The sequence below is a fragment of the Gadus macrocephalus genome, chromosome 16 (genome assembly GCF_031168955.1).
Source record: "Gadus macrocephalus chromosome 16, ASM3116895v1".
In the NCBI taxonomy this organism is placed as follows: domain Eukaryota; kingdom Metazoa; phylum Chordata; class Actinopteri; order Gadiformes; family Gadidae; genus Gadus; species Gadus macrocephalus.
The window spans coordinates 3,922,676-3,935,765 of NC_082397.1; the positions used below are offsets into that span (position 1 = coordinate 3,922,676).

General features: G+C 48.5%; 1 protein-coding gene across 1 annotated transcript in view; it reads left to right on the forward strand.

Annotated features, from left to right (window-relative positions):
- The window catches only part of LOC132474768 (rho guanine nucleotide exchange factor TIAM1-like), a 46,866-nt gene extending 33,909 nt beyond the window's left edge, over nt 1-12,957 (forward strand). Inside the window, 12 exon segments of the mRNA XM_060075634.1 lie at nt 4,856-5,047; nt 6,021-6,089; nt 6,184-6,309; nt 6,829-6,937; nt 7,383-7,562; nt 8,546-8,664; nt 8,760-8,868; nt 9,000-9,058; nt 9,362-9,467; nt 9,877-9,964; nt 10,388-10,560; nt 11,157-12,957. Coding sequence (XP_059931617.1) covers nt 4,856-5,047; nt 6,021-6,089; nt 6,184-6,309; nt 6,829-6,937; nt 7,383-7,562; nt 8,546-8,664; nt 8,760-8,868; nt 9,000-9,058; nt 9,362-9,467; nt 9,877-9,964; nt 10,388-10,560; nt 11,157-11,683 — 1,857 coding nt within the window. The 3' untranslated portion in view covers nt 11,684-12,957.
- Nucleotides 12,958-13,090: the final 133 nt, after the last annotated feature.

Below are 13,090 nucleotides of genomic sequence, written 5' to 3' on the forward strand. Positions count from 1 at the left end.
GCTGCCGGGTATTATGCAAGATTTTTAAGGAGGGAGAGAGGAAGAGAGAGAGAGAGAGAGAGAGAGAGTGTGTGTGTGTGTGTGTGAGAGAAATGAAGAGGGAGGGAGGGGGAGAGAGAGAGAGAGAGAGTGACTAGAGAGGGCAAGGGCACGGCATGGGCAGCCAACTACAGAGGAGTGAGAGGGGAGAGAGATGGAGGGGGGGGGGGGGGGGGGGGTGTAGCGAGGCTGTAAGTGATGAGGAGGAGGCAGAGGAGGAGCAGGCGGCTTCACTCGGCCAGGTACTTCATCCTGGCTGCTTACTGCACCTCCTGTCCCACCCGAGGGACACGTTAGACCGAGGAGGAGGAGTTGCTCACTCGCTTCAGTACTGAAGTCTCTCTCTCTCTCTCTCTCTCTCTCTCTCTCTCTCTCTCTCTCTCTCTCTCTCTCTCTCTCTCTCTCTCTCTCTCTCTCATCTCTCTCTCTCTCTCTCTCTCTCTCTCTCTCTCTCTCTCTCTCTCTCTCTCTCTCTCTCTCTCTCTCAACCTTTGTGTGGCCATGTCCGCCCTGAAGAGGAGCCGACACAGCAAGCGCTCCTCAGACTCCATCTATGACATGCTTCACCTGGTGAGAGACCGCTTTACTTTCGTCTCGCCGTCGCTCCGTCCCTGTTTACTCTCATCACTTTCTCTGCATTAGCCACTCTCCATCCCTCTCAGACGTTCACTCTCTCTCCCCACCTCTCTCTCACTCTCATCGTGCCGGTCGGTTAGTTTTGTTGTCAGTCTGCTGCGTTGCGCGATGCGGAACCCTCGCGCCGAGGGAGTTTGACTCTGAAGCTGGGCGCTGTTTTTCCAGAGGGTGGCTGTGGTGTGTCCTTGATTCATCGTTTCTAGAACTGCATTGGACTGAGACGTGGTGGGTTTCGAAGGTTGGAAGTGTGTATTGTTTTCTTTGGTACGATTCCTGTTTAAGGGTAATAACCCGATCGCTCTCTCTCTCTCTCTCTCTCTCTCTCTCTCTCTCTCTCTCTCTCTCTCTCTCTCTCTCTCTCTCTCTCTCTCTCTCTCTCTCTCTCTCTCTCTCTCTCTCTCGCTTTCTCTCTCTCTCTCTCTCTCTCTCTCTGTCCCTCTCGCTCTCGTGTCTTTGCGCTGAGCTCGCGCCTCCTCTCCTGGTTGCCGTGGCAACCGGGGGACGGCGGGAAGCCGTGAGTCACCCGTACAACGGTACCGCTAAGCTGTCCCGTGGAAGCTGGAGGCGCACGCGCATGTGTTGTGGTCCTGGCGGTTTTTAAAGGTTGAATCGTACTTTTGAATAATGAAAGCTGGCTACGTTACACTGGAGGGGGGGGGGGGGGGGTTCTGTGCCCCTGCTTGTATTGATTGCATGGTCAGGGATTCTGAGCGCAGTCTTCCAAGAAGTTGCCAAAAGTCAGTATGTCGGCGGGGTGATTAGAATGTGGAGACGCTGTGGCGGGCAGATGGACATGCGTGCGAAGGCCGTGGTTAACTGAAGCGGATTCCTTAGCAGCCATGATGTGGGGGGCTGTCCATCATCCTGTCGGTTATTGGAGAGGGGCATGGCACCTGTACCCTGTAACCAAGACTATTCGCCGAACCTATACTAATGAATGCTATAGTACGAAACCTGGGCAAAAGCAATTGCACGAAGCCTGTTGCCTGTACCCATGCATATGTACCAGAGACCCACGGTGTAGGTATGGCGAGGCTATTCGACATAGAAGTATAATTCAACCCTTAAAACACAAGCTGCAATCAAGGGGCTGAAGGGTTTTAACACTACAGACTGCCGTTCTCTGGTCTCTGAGTTGGGACAAACTGTGCTGATAATTGACACGGTGGCGATCGCTAAGTGTCACTCGGTTGTTATGCGTTCTTCTCAGCCCACGCTGTGATCAGCTGTGAACCTGTCACTTCTTCGGGAGGGAGGGAGGGAGGGAGGGAGGGAGAGTGGGAGGGAGTTAGGGAGGCAGAGAGAGTTTTGGTTTTTCCCCATGACGTTGGTGCGAGTTATAATCTCTCTGGTGTCTTCATTCCTCAAGGGATAGAGCACAAGCTGTCTTTAATATTTGCAATTTCATTCCTGCCTAGAAATGTGTCCCAACTGCTTTTCTCTTTTTTTATTTCTTCTTCTCTCTCCATTTCTCTCTTCTTCCCTCACTCCATGTGATATTTCTATGGCTTTCATTAGCAGTGCTCTTTATTCAAGTCATTCTGACTATAAACATTTCACTATGAGCTTTTGCGTAGCAATACGTGGGAATGAATAGTTGCTTTTGCTCTTTCTCTAATGGCATGTTTGGCATTTATGTTGCCGTTATTTACTTGTTTTATCGCTATGCTGCGTATGGCAGTAATACTCGATTACAGTCCCAGACGGTTGCTAGGCCATCACAGAAACAAAATACCAAATACATTCTGTTGGCAAACAAATCACATGCATTCAATATTTACCATGCAGTTACCGAGACAAACTGAACACACAGGAATTGTATGTAACAGAATTTATTTTCCATATCCTTTTCTGCACCGATGCAAAGGCTAGTGTTTGTCATGTCAACATTAACATGGTGACTGTACATGTCACAGGAACGTGCAATGTATGTTTTGTAGTGGTCCGCGCTCACGTGTCTGTGATGGGACCACTTGCTGTCTGGTCATCTGTCCCTGTGGAGAATTATGGGATGTGAGCGGACTTAATGTCAAGGATTTCATTACTTTGATCGTCCCCAGTGGAACGAGCAACAGCCACAATGTGCGGCAATTAATATTCCAGCCGTGTCTTTTCTATTACAATAGGCAAAGATTCTCCCTACACTACTCTGCACTTGGGTGTGTCTTGGTATATTAACTATTTAGTCTTTGAAATAGGGGTTATGGCATCTTCCTAAATGATACCCACACAGACTGCAAACTAAGGGGTTTAAATCCTGAACCTTTCTGCTGCCAAACCCCCGAACCATCGCTATGCTATCCTGACCTCGATGTTTTATGTAACGGGCATTTATTCCACACGACTCCTACCTTTTGGTGTATTTTAATACACCAAAATAATACAATAAAAAGACTCCGGAAGCCAAACGCCAGCAAACCAGGGCTGCCGTGTGTTTTTACCGCTCACCGGCAGCACCAATTACATAACACGTCCTCCATTTCAACTGATAAATCGGCTCTCCCACGCCCAGACGAACACATTAATGTCCATATAAAGCCACCACACTCACTGAGGAATATCACAGGGTTTATGTGGAACGTTTATGACAACCGTGTAGCACGGTACGAGGATGTTCAATATTCTTTATTGATATGCCTCCCATAACGTTTTCTTCAGGGAGGACCAGACAACTATATTATATAACTATGCAACTACTTTATTATAATCTCCCAAGCTGTTTCTGCGTTGGCAAGCCTTCACAATATTCTCTACAATTATCTCCTCAAACGTCTCATCCAGTAACATTTTCCTCTGGATAAGATCTCCCAAGACATCTTGTGGGTAAACAGATTTTGCAGACGGGCAGTTTGTTATAAAGCTAATCTACTCTGAGATAAGGTGTCCCTCGTCTGGCCTTATCCCAGACACGCCTTGGCCGATACCGCTCGATTCAACTCGATAGCCCGTCCTGGGATGTGCCGCGACCATCTGCAGTCGGCTCTCCCGCTCTCTTTCTGCTTCCCTGCTCCACGACGCCACAACAAACAACAAGATGAAATGTTGTCTGGGAACGGGGGGGCGGTGTGGAGGCTGTCAAGAACGGCATGTTCAGTTTTTTCCTCTCTGTGATGCGTTTGCATTTCTGAAAGGGGGCGCTTGACCTTTTTTATCGTGTGGAGGAGAAGAGGTCCTGCTGTTCACCCTGAACAAAAGGTGTGTGTGTGTGTGTGTGTGTGTGTGTGTGTGTGTGTGTGTGTGTGTGTGTGTGTGTGTGTGTGTGTGTGTGTGTGTGTGTGTGTGTGTGTGTGTGTGTGTGTGTGTGTGTGTGTGTGTGTGTGTGTGTGTCCCCGTCCGTCCACAATGATAATGCAGAGAACATTCGAGACCGTTTCCTAGACAACCCCTACAGTGTATATCTGTACGTGGTGGTGGAGGGGCGTGTTTTGGAGTAGGTTGTTGTGATTGTTGATCTCTTGAGGCGATGAATAATTGTACCTCTCCAGCTGTGGGCGAGGGAGAGATACTGCCTGAAAGTGACTCTTCACTTTCTTACAGTATCTCTCGTCTTCTCTAGATAAGGGCGAGACTCTAGAGATGTTATAACTAAATGCCATCCTCTCTATGTCTGTCTCACTCCCTCTCCCCTTCTCTGTTGGGTCTGGAGAGGGGATGAAAGTGATGGTAGAGAGGGCAAGGAGACAGACCGAAGATGGGGGGTAATGTAAGACGGGGAGGGAAAAAGGGGAGGGGGGGGTGGGGGGGAGACAAATTAAAGAGGGAAGGAAAAGGAGGTGAGATCGGATAAGAAGAGGGCTAGGGGCAGAGGGGGAGCAAGAAGGAAGTAAGAGAGAGGGGAAGAAAGTGAGAGAAAGGTATGGAGGGGGGAGTCAATGTTGTGACAGACTGGGAATAGCTCCAATTAGTGCAAATTACTTTTTTAGATCTCTCTCTCTCCCTCCCTCCCTCTCTCTCTCTCTCTACTGCACCTTCAATGTGCTGTCATTCGGGAGCGTCGTCTTCAAGAGGTGCGCTGATGAGGGACAAAGTTGCCTGCTTCTTCGTCGTCGTCGTCGTCCTTCTTATCTTCCTCTTCCTCCTAATAACTGGGTGTTAAGTAACCTTATATCTTCTCTTTCTCCCGTGTGTGTGTGTGTGTGTGTGTGTTTGTTTGTTGTGTGCGTGTGCGCTCGTTGTGCAGAGCACAGAGCAGGTGGCCGCCTTCTGCCGCAGCCTCCATGACATGAGCGGTGCCGAGTGTGTGTCGTCGTGGCCGAGCCCGGACTCGCCCCTCTCCCCGCCGGCCTCCGCCCCCCGCCTCCAGCTGTCGGACGCCGACAAGCTCCGCAAAGTGATCTGTGAGCTGGTGGGCACGGAGCGCACCTACGTCAAGGTAGGGCTCGACCTTTCAGAGGACCAGCTCTCAGTGTCACCTGACGCACACACACACACACACACGCACACACGCACACAGGCACACAGGCACACACACACGCACACACACACACACACGCGCGCGAGCGGTTCGTCCTCTGGAATGAGTGTGTGTGTTTCTTCATCAGAGTTTGCGTGTGAGTGTTGCAACAACCACAGTTTGTTGCTGCTGTGTCTATGCTTCTGTGGGTTTCTTATTCTCTCTTTGTGGGTGTTTGTCTGTGTTGGTTTTGTGTGTTTATTCATTTGTGTGTGTGTGTGTGTGTGTGTGTGTGTGTGTGTGTGTGTGTGTGTGTGTGTGTGTGTGTGTGTGTGTGTGTGTGTGTGTGTGTGTGTGTGTGTGTGTGTGTGTGTGTGTGTGTGGACGTGCGCTTGACCCATATAATGATGCCCATCTTGATCTGCCCTGGAAACTACAATCTCCTAAAGCCCGTGCCCCCTCGGTAGAACAGGGCTTTAGGGCTTATTATGGGTTACAAACATGGTACGCTGTCAGTCCGCATCTCCTAATGATAGAGGACACTGCTGACGTGCAGCAGCCATGAATTAAACTTTCACACAGTGCAAGACCAACGCTACCGGTTGACGGATCAAAACCCAGGCATTCAATATTTACTGTGCAATTACATACAACCTGAATGCACGCCACTTGGAGATGTAATTGTACATTGGCATTGGTATAAATATTTCTATAGCAGCCTCTAAACACACAGAAGAGTGCATTACATAGGCAGGAATCACATTTAATTGACAATCCATATAAAACAATCATTTAAAAGGGATTATGTAAGCATAAAATAATAAAAACACTAAGGCAAAAATAAATATTCAACATTTTTTTTTACAAATCTCAACCAATGCAAATAGTCTAATGTTTGCCAGGTGTTGACATTGGCGACCCCCAATGACCGCAGGCCTCTTTGTGTTTTAAGGATCTGAACTGTCTGATTGGTCGGTACCTGACCCCCCTGCAGAAGGAGAGCTTCCTCACACAGGACGAGGTACGACACACACTTCCCTTTCATAGTTGGTTAAATCCACCAATCGCAGACATCCCGCCTCTCTGTTAAAGCATTTTGTCCCTCCCCTATCCAGCTGGACGTGCTGTTTGGGAACCTCCATGAAATGGTGGAGTTCCAGGTAGAATTCCTCAAGACCCTGGAGGACGGAACACGCCTGGTCCCGGACCTGGAGAAACTTGAGAGAGTGGACCAGTTCAAGGTATACTCTTCTTTCAACACAGTGTTTCATCCATCCATACCCCATCCAGTAAGGAGTTTACTGTTCGGTTTGGAAAAGCACTTGAGTACCAGTCCACCAATATCGACGAAGTGAATTACTTTTCACCCTGAACCAAAAACATTTAAGAAAACAGTTAAGAAAACAACATGTGTTCTTAACTGTCCGTGAACTGAATCTGAAATAATTTAATCCGACCATTGAGCCACTTTTGAGACGTAAGATTGCTACCGTTTGCTTTGCTATCTTTGCTACTAGCCAGCTTGAATACACAATAGGGAATAGAGACAGAGGATAAAAAGTTATGCAAAAGATCAACTGGCTGAACCAAAGCAATTTCACAGGCGGCTGTGTTCTTTCCCCGAGTTCATCCGTTGATCCAGGAGACATCCCGGTTATTTCGGAAACGCGCTATAGGACAGAACGCACACCCGGTTACAGCGTAGTTTCCGGGGCGTGTGTCCCCCTCGATCCACCTCTAACCTGTCCTTCTTTCCTCAGAAAATCCTCTTCTCCCTGGGCGGCTCCTTCCTGTACTACGCTGACCGCTTCAAGATATACAGTGCCTTTTGCGCCAGCCACACCAAGGTCCCCAAGGTGCTGGTTAAAGGTGAGTGGAAGCTCTGCAGTCGAGGGGGTCAGAGAGGTGGCCTGCGCTGGCCGTCCAGCCCCGGGCCTCCCCAGGTTAGATAATAACGAGGCTGCTGCTGCTGCTGCAGTAGGAGCCTGAGGGGAGAGTTGCTATGGGGAGACATGTCAGTAACTAGCCTTTAGAGAGAGAGTGAGCCTGGGTGTTTGTCTGCGCGTACGACCACTGCCGTCCACATCAAATTTGTAGACCCAGTTTGAACCAAACCTACTAAAAGCATTACAGCTGTGCACATGGATTTTGTTAACTGGCCTTTTGTCTGCTGTGCATTAGTTTGTGGTATTCTGTCATACCTCCTGTGACCGCAAAGTTTTAAATGTATTTTTGGCTGAGAAACTGAAAGGACACCCAAACCTGTGAGAAGGAGAATGTGCTTCAATCCCATCCCTCTGTTCTTCATCTCCAGCCAAAACGGACGCAGACTTCAAGGCCTTCCTGGATGAGCGTAACCCCAAGCAGCAGCACTCGTACACCCTGGAGTCCTACCTTATCAAGCCCATCCAGAGGGTCCTCAAGTACCCCCTGCTGCTCCGGGAGCTCCACTCCCTCACCGACCCCGAGAGCGAGGAGCACTACCATCTGGACGGTGAGAACCCCCACGCTAACTCGCTGGCCGTAGCGCTTGCTAGCTGCTAGGACCCACCGTAGTTAAAGCCATAGCGCTAACTAGCTGCTAGGACCCTCTGTAGCGCTTACTAGCTGCTAGGACCCACCGTAGCGCTTACTAGCTGCTAGGACCCATCGTAGCACCGGCCGTAGCGCTAACTAGCTGCTAGGACCCACAGTAGCGCTAACTAGCTGCTAGGACCCCCCGTAGCGCTAACTAGCTGCTAGGACCCACCGTAGCGCTTACTAGCTGCTTGGACCCACCGTAGCACCGGCCGTAGCGCTAACTAGCTGCTAGGACCCACCGTAGCGCTTACTAGCTTCTAGGACCCACCGTAGCGCTTACTAGCTAATAGGACCCACCGTAGCGCTTACTAGCTAATAGGACTCACCGTAGCGCTTACTAGCTAATAGGACCCACCGTAGCGCTTACTAGCTAATAGGACCCTACGTAGCGCTTACTAGCTAATAGGACCCACCGTAGCGCTTACTAGCTAATAGTACCCACCGTAGCGCTTACTAGCTAATAGGACCCACCGTAGCGCTTACTAGCTAATAGGACCCATCGTAGCACCGGCCGTAGCGCTAACTAGCTAGTAAATAATCCGTTGCTGAGATACTGGAAGACACAAGTCTTGTTCTGGGAGATTAATTTTTTCGGAATTTAAATCCACTGATAGTTTGTTGTTGTTTGTTGATATCCTGACAGAATTGCATTCTGATTAAAGCATCTGCTAAATCACCAAAAAAGTAAGATAAGAGATAAGAAAAAGTTGGTTAATCCTTTGAGTAATTCAGGTGTAACAGGAGAAAGTTACAGAAACTGATATGGAAACTCCCAATCAAAGCAGAATCACAATAAGATGTCAAGATATTTGGCTATTGGGGTTTGAGGAATAAAATGTTTTTGTTTTTTTCATTCAAACTAAATGTTTTCTGTATTCTGGTGTGTGTCGTCTGCAGTGGCCATGAAAGCCATGAACAAGGTGGCCAGCCACATCAACGACATGCAGAAGATCCACGAGGAGTTTGGCGCCGTGTTTGACCAACTCATCACCGAGCAGAGTGGAGACAAGAAGGAGGTCCGTTGGCCGCAAGACCTCTCTAGATGTGTTGAACCGTGTGGCCGTTGATCGGTGTGTACGGTGAGGTAATGGTGCCTTGTGGTCCGTCGCAGGTGGCTGATCTGTCCATGGGCGACCTGCTGCTCCACGCCACGGTGGCCTGGCTCAACCCGCCCTCTTCGCTAGGGAAGTGGAAGAAGGAGCCCCAGCTCGCCACGTTCGGTACGTCCCCCCCCCCCCAGGCCGGACCGACAGCTCGTCATTCGGATCCAACAGCCTTCAGAAGTGATAAAAGTTTTTCTGCGTCATCATCTCTGACCGTGTGCCTTTTTTTTTTTCCTTTTGTGTCGCAGTATTCAAAACAGCCGTGGTGTTTGTGTGTAAGGACGGCTCCAAGCAAAAGAAGAAGTTGGTGAGTAGTTCTTCTGTTTGCCAAGAGCCTTCATCATAACAAATGCAGTGTTTTTAAATAGCATGCGGTTCTATTAGGGCCCCGTTGTGTAGAGCAACTTGTCCAAGATCCACTCTCAGATCTAGTCCAGTAGGTCACCTGTACGAAAGAAGTTTTGTACACGCCGGACTAGAAATGTCCATATCTGCCGTGCTCCTTAAAGTTGCAGATTTGCAGTTGGTGAATGCTATGTTGTGTTTAACCTAGAAGCAACGTCTAGTTAAGTACAGCAAAGCTAACTCTCGCCTCGGTCAATGTTTGCAGGGCAGCTCCCATCGCGTGTCGATGTCCTCCGAAGAGAAGGACCCATTCCGATTCCGTCACATGATTTCCACAGAGACGCTTCAAGTCAGAGCTTTGGCTAACGGAGGTGAGCCGTCGGTTACAAGATAATCCTAGAATTTAAGGACGTGGCCTTGTCTGTCCTCGTCTGATGGTTTAGGGTCATGGTTGATGATGGGTGATTTCAACGTCCAGGTCAATCTTGTTTGTATAGCCATTCCCATTTATAGTTTCAGACATTGCTTAGAATCTTTACAAACAGATAAATTATCATTCATGTCTTGACTTTGTTGTTCTTAAAAAAATACTACACTTGGTTTTTGTGAAGTTTTCTGAAAACAGCATTTGGTAGACAATCATAATCTGCATGCTTGGCTGTATCAGTTGAGCTCCTTTCAGCCGTGTCTCCAATAAGAATGATTCGAGTCAGGTAGTAGTTTGGGTAATGACCTTCCATAGTTGTGGACAGTAATCCCTAACTGTATTCCCCCCTGCAGACGGGGAGGGCACGGCGGTGTGTGAGATCGTTCACATCAAGTCAGAGTCAGAAGGAAGACCAGAGAGGAGCTTCCAGCTGTGCTGCAGGTACGATTCTCCTCCGCCCTCCTCCTCCACCACCACCACCACCACCACTACTCCTAACCCCTGATACCACCGCCACCATCATCTCCGTCAGTACCACTGTCATCGCCCTCTTCCCGACCTCCCATACCACCATTACCACCACCTTGACAATAACCCACGCCAACAAAACCACCACCTCAACCCCCACCACCTCCACCACCTCCGCTGCTAACATCACCACCACCACCTACTCTACACCATCACCGTCTCCCCTTCTACCAAGCACCACCATGATCCCACTTATCCCACCACCAGCTCCATCACCACCACCGCAACCATCTCTAACACAACAACCAAGTTCAACTCCACCCATGCAGCGCCATTACCACCAACACCACCACCCCACCACCCCCTTACACCACCTCGTCCCTGCTCTCCCTCCAGCTCCCCAGAGAGCCGGATGGACTTCCTGAAGACGGTGCACTCCATCCTGAGGGAGAAGCAGCGACGCCAGCTGCTGAAGACGGAGAGCCTGCCTCTCAACCAGCAGTACGTCCCCTTCGGCGGCAAGAGGCTGGGTGCCCTGAAGGGGGCGCGGCCTGCCATCAACAGAGCAGGTAACGCCACGCGCCCACCGAGTCTGGGTCACATCCTCTGACTGGGATGTTGCATCACCACGAGAGTTCAGTCGCGGATACGTCACATGATCGAGACCGAGTATCGGTCTATGTTGCACCATCTGAGGTTTAGAACTATTATTATTGTTATGATATAAAAAAAATGATGTTATACTAGATATTCAACTTTATACAGTCATTAGTTTAACTTTCGGAAGTCTTCCGTTCAGAGAGATTGATCCGTCCTCTGGCTTTCAGCCAAATCAACTCCTGGGCAGAAGAATGAGCAGCGTTTTTGTTAGCTGAGCGAGAGCGTTGACAAGGAAATGATGGGGTGTCAAACGGGATAATTGGTCTCATCAAGTACGTCTTTCAGCTGCCAATCTTGGGTTCAAATCAAGTTATATTTATTATTATAACTATATATATTATCTCATGATAACCCTAACCCCGTGATGATGATACTTTATTTATAAAGCATTTGAGACACAAATAAGGCCCATGGAAAAGGCAAAGTCGAGGCTCACAGATCAAAACCTCCATTGGCATTTGAGTCTGCGTCATGAGCTAACTTCTGTGACTTCCTGTGGGTGTAGTGTCGGTCCCCGCTCGCACCCTGGGGCGACGGAAGCTGGTGCGAAACCGCTTCACCATCGACACGGACATCGTGTTCGACCGCGAGCCAGACCTCGAGCCCGCGCCCCCCCCAGAGAGTCCCCAGGACCCCCCGGGAGAGGGGGAGGGGGAGGTGGGAGGAACAGAGACGGAGGAGGAGGAGGAGGAGGAGGAAGAGCTGACGGGGGACACGGACCGCTGGGTGGAGGAGCAGTTTGACCTGGAGGAGTACGAGGACCACCAGGAGGAGGTGAAGGAGACGGACATCCTGAGCGATGAGGAGGAGCTCGCCCTCGCCCGCCGACCCCCGCCCAACCAGGCCGACCTGGAGGCCCCCGTCATGGCTCTGACCCTGGGTGGAGGAGAGGAGGAGGAGGAGGACGGGGCCGGCGGGCCCAAGAGGTCGCCCCAGACGGGGGTACAAGGTGCCAGCGGTGGGGAGGGCGTCGAGGCGGAGGTGTGGGTCCGCAGGAAGCGGTCGGACTGCTCCGCAGACCACGACACGTAAATCACAGAGCAGACGGAAGACTTAGGATTTTAACGACAAAAAAGATCTACCCCTTTCAACTCGACTCCCTCGCTCCCCACCTCCCTCTCCAGCCAATGCATGGGCATTGACGTAAATATATATATAGATATATATAGATATATAGATATATCTCGCACAGCTATCAGAAGACGTATATCCTAATCAATATTTTTCAAACGCTTCTTTTTGGACAGTCATTGATAAGTGATTGAGCAATACAGGGGGCGAGAGGAGCGGGCGGTCAAGGAGTCGTTTGCTGTTTAAAAAAACAAAACGGGCCCAGAGGTCGCGCGAAGCGTCCAGCTATAAGGGTACAATCAAGAGACGATAGTTTGCACATTCGGGCAGCTTCCGGGACGTTCTGCCTTTCATTGCCAAATCGGGGTATTTGTGACACGGTCATTTCTGTCTTAGTGGCTCTTGAGTTCTTCTCGGGTACAAGCTGTGTATTATTTTCAACTTCTGTAAAGATGGGTATAGCAAATAACCAGTTCAGTGGTGGATAGTTTACCGTAGTTTACTGGTCATCAAGTGTATACACTGGTATTGTTATTTTTTAAATCAGATTTGTGATTATTTAAAATATGAATTATTCTGTTTTGCAGACTGTTTTTTTTTGGTGAGATAAAATATATTTTGCTTTTTCTTTTATCGAATAGAATTACAGAATTATGTTTTCCAGAACCTTTGATGTGGAGGTCAAGGGATTTGTATTTGTTTTAACTTAACAGAATCCTGTTTTACTTGAAATTGCATCAGCTGTCTCATGTTGTTTTTGTTTTTCTTTAAGGTTTACTGTGAAACCCTTTTCTCAAGTTTACTGTGTATAGATATATATACGATACTTTTCATCTGCAGTGCCATTTCTAGGACGATTTCATTGTAACACTCCACACAAGCACACTTTTACACAGAACCTGCACATAAACATTGTATGGTTTTTTGTGTATTTAAACATTTTTTAAATTTACTTTTTAAACTTCACTTGTGATAGGTCACAATGTATGGATTTTAACTTATTCATATTCTTCCATAATTTATCGGTACATCTGCATATAAAGTATTAGTTTTCTCAAAAGAAGGTCCAAATATGCTGAAGCAATCAAGGAGAAAGATGGTTTGTGTCTGGAGAGTGAAAGTCATTCTTATAAAGAAGCTCATTGTGCTACTAAGACTACATTTTTATTACTGTGTGTACATATAGAAAAGATGTATTGATATCATAATAAATACCCTTGTTTCGTACTTACAAATCCCCCAAATCTGCTTTTTTGATCTTGTGCTTTTATGTTGGTTTCTGGGATAACCGTAGTTTAAAAACCGTAGGAAAACGTGTGGATTCCAGCAGTGTTTCTGATTCTATATCTATTCTATTGTTTTATGCTT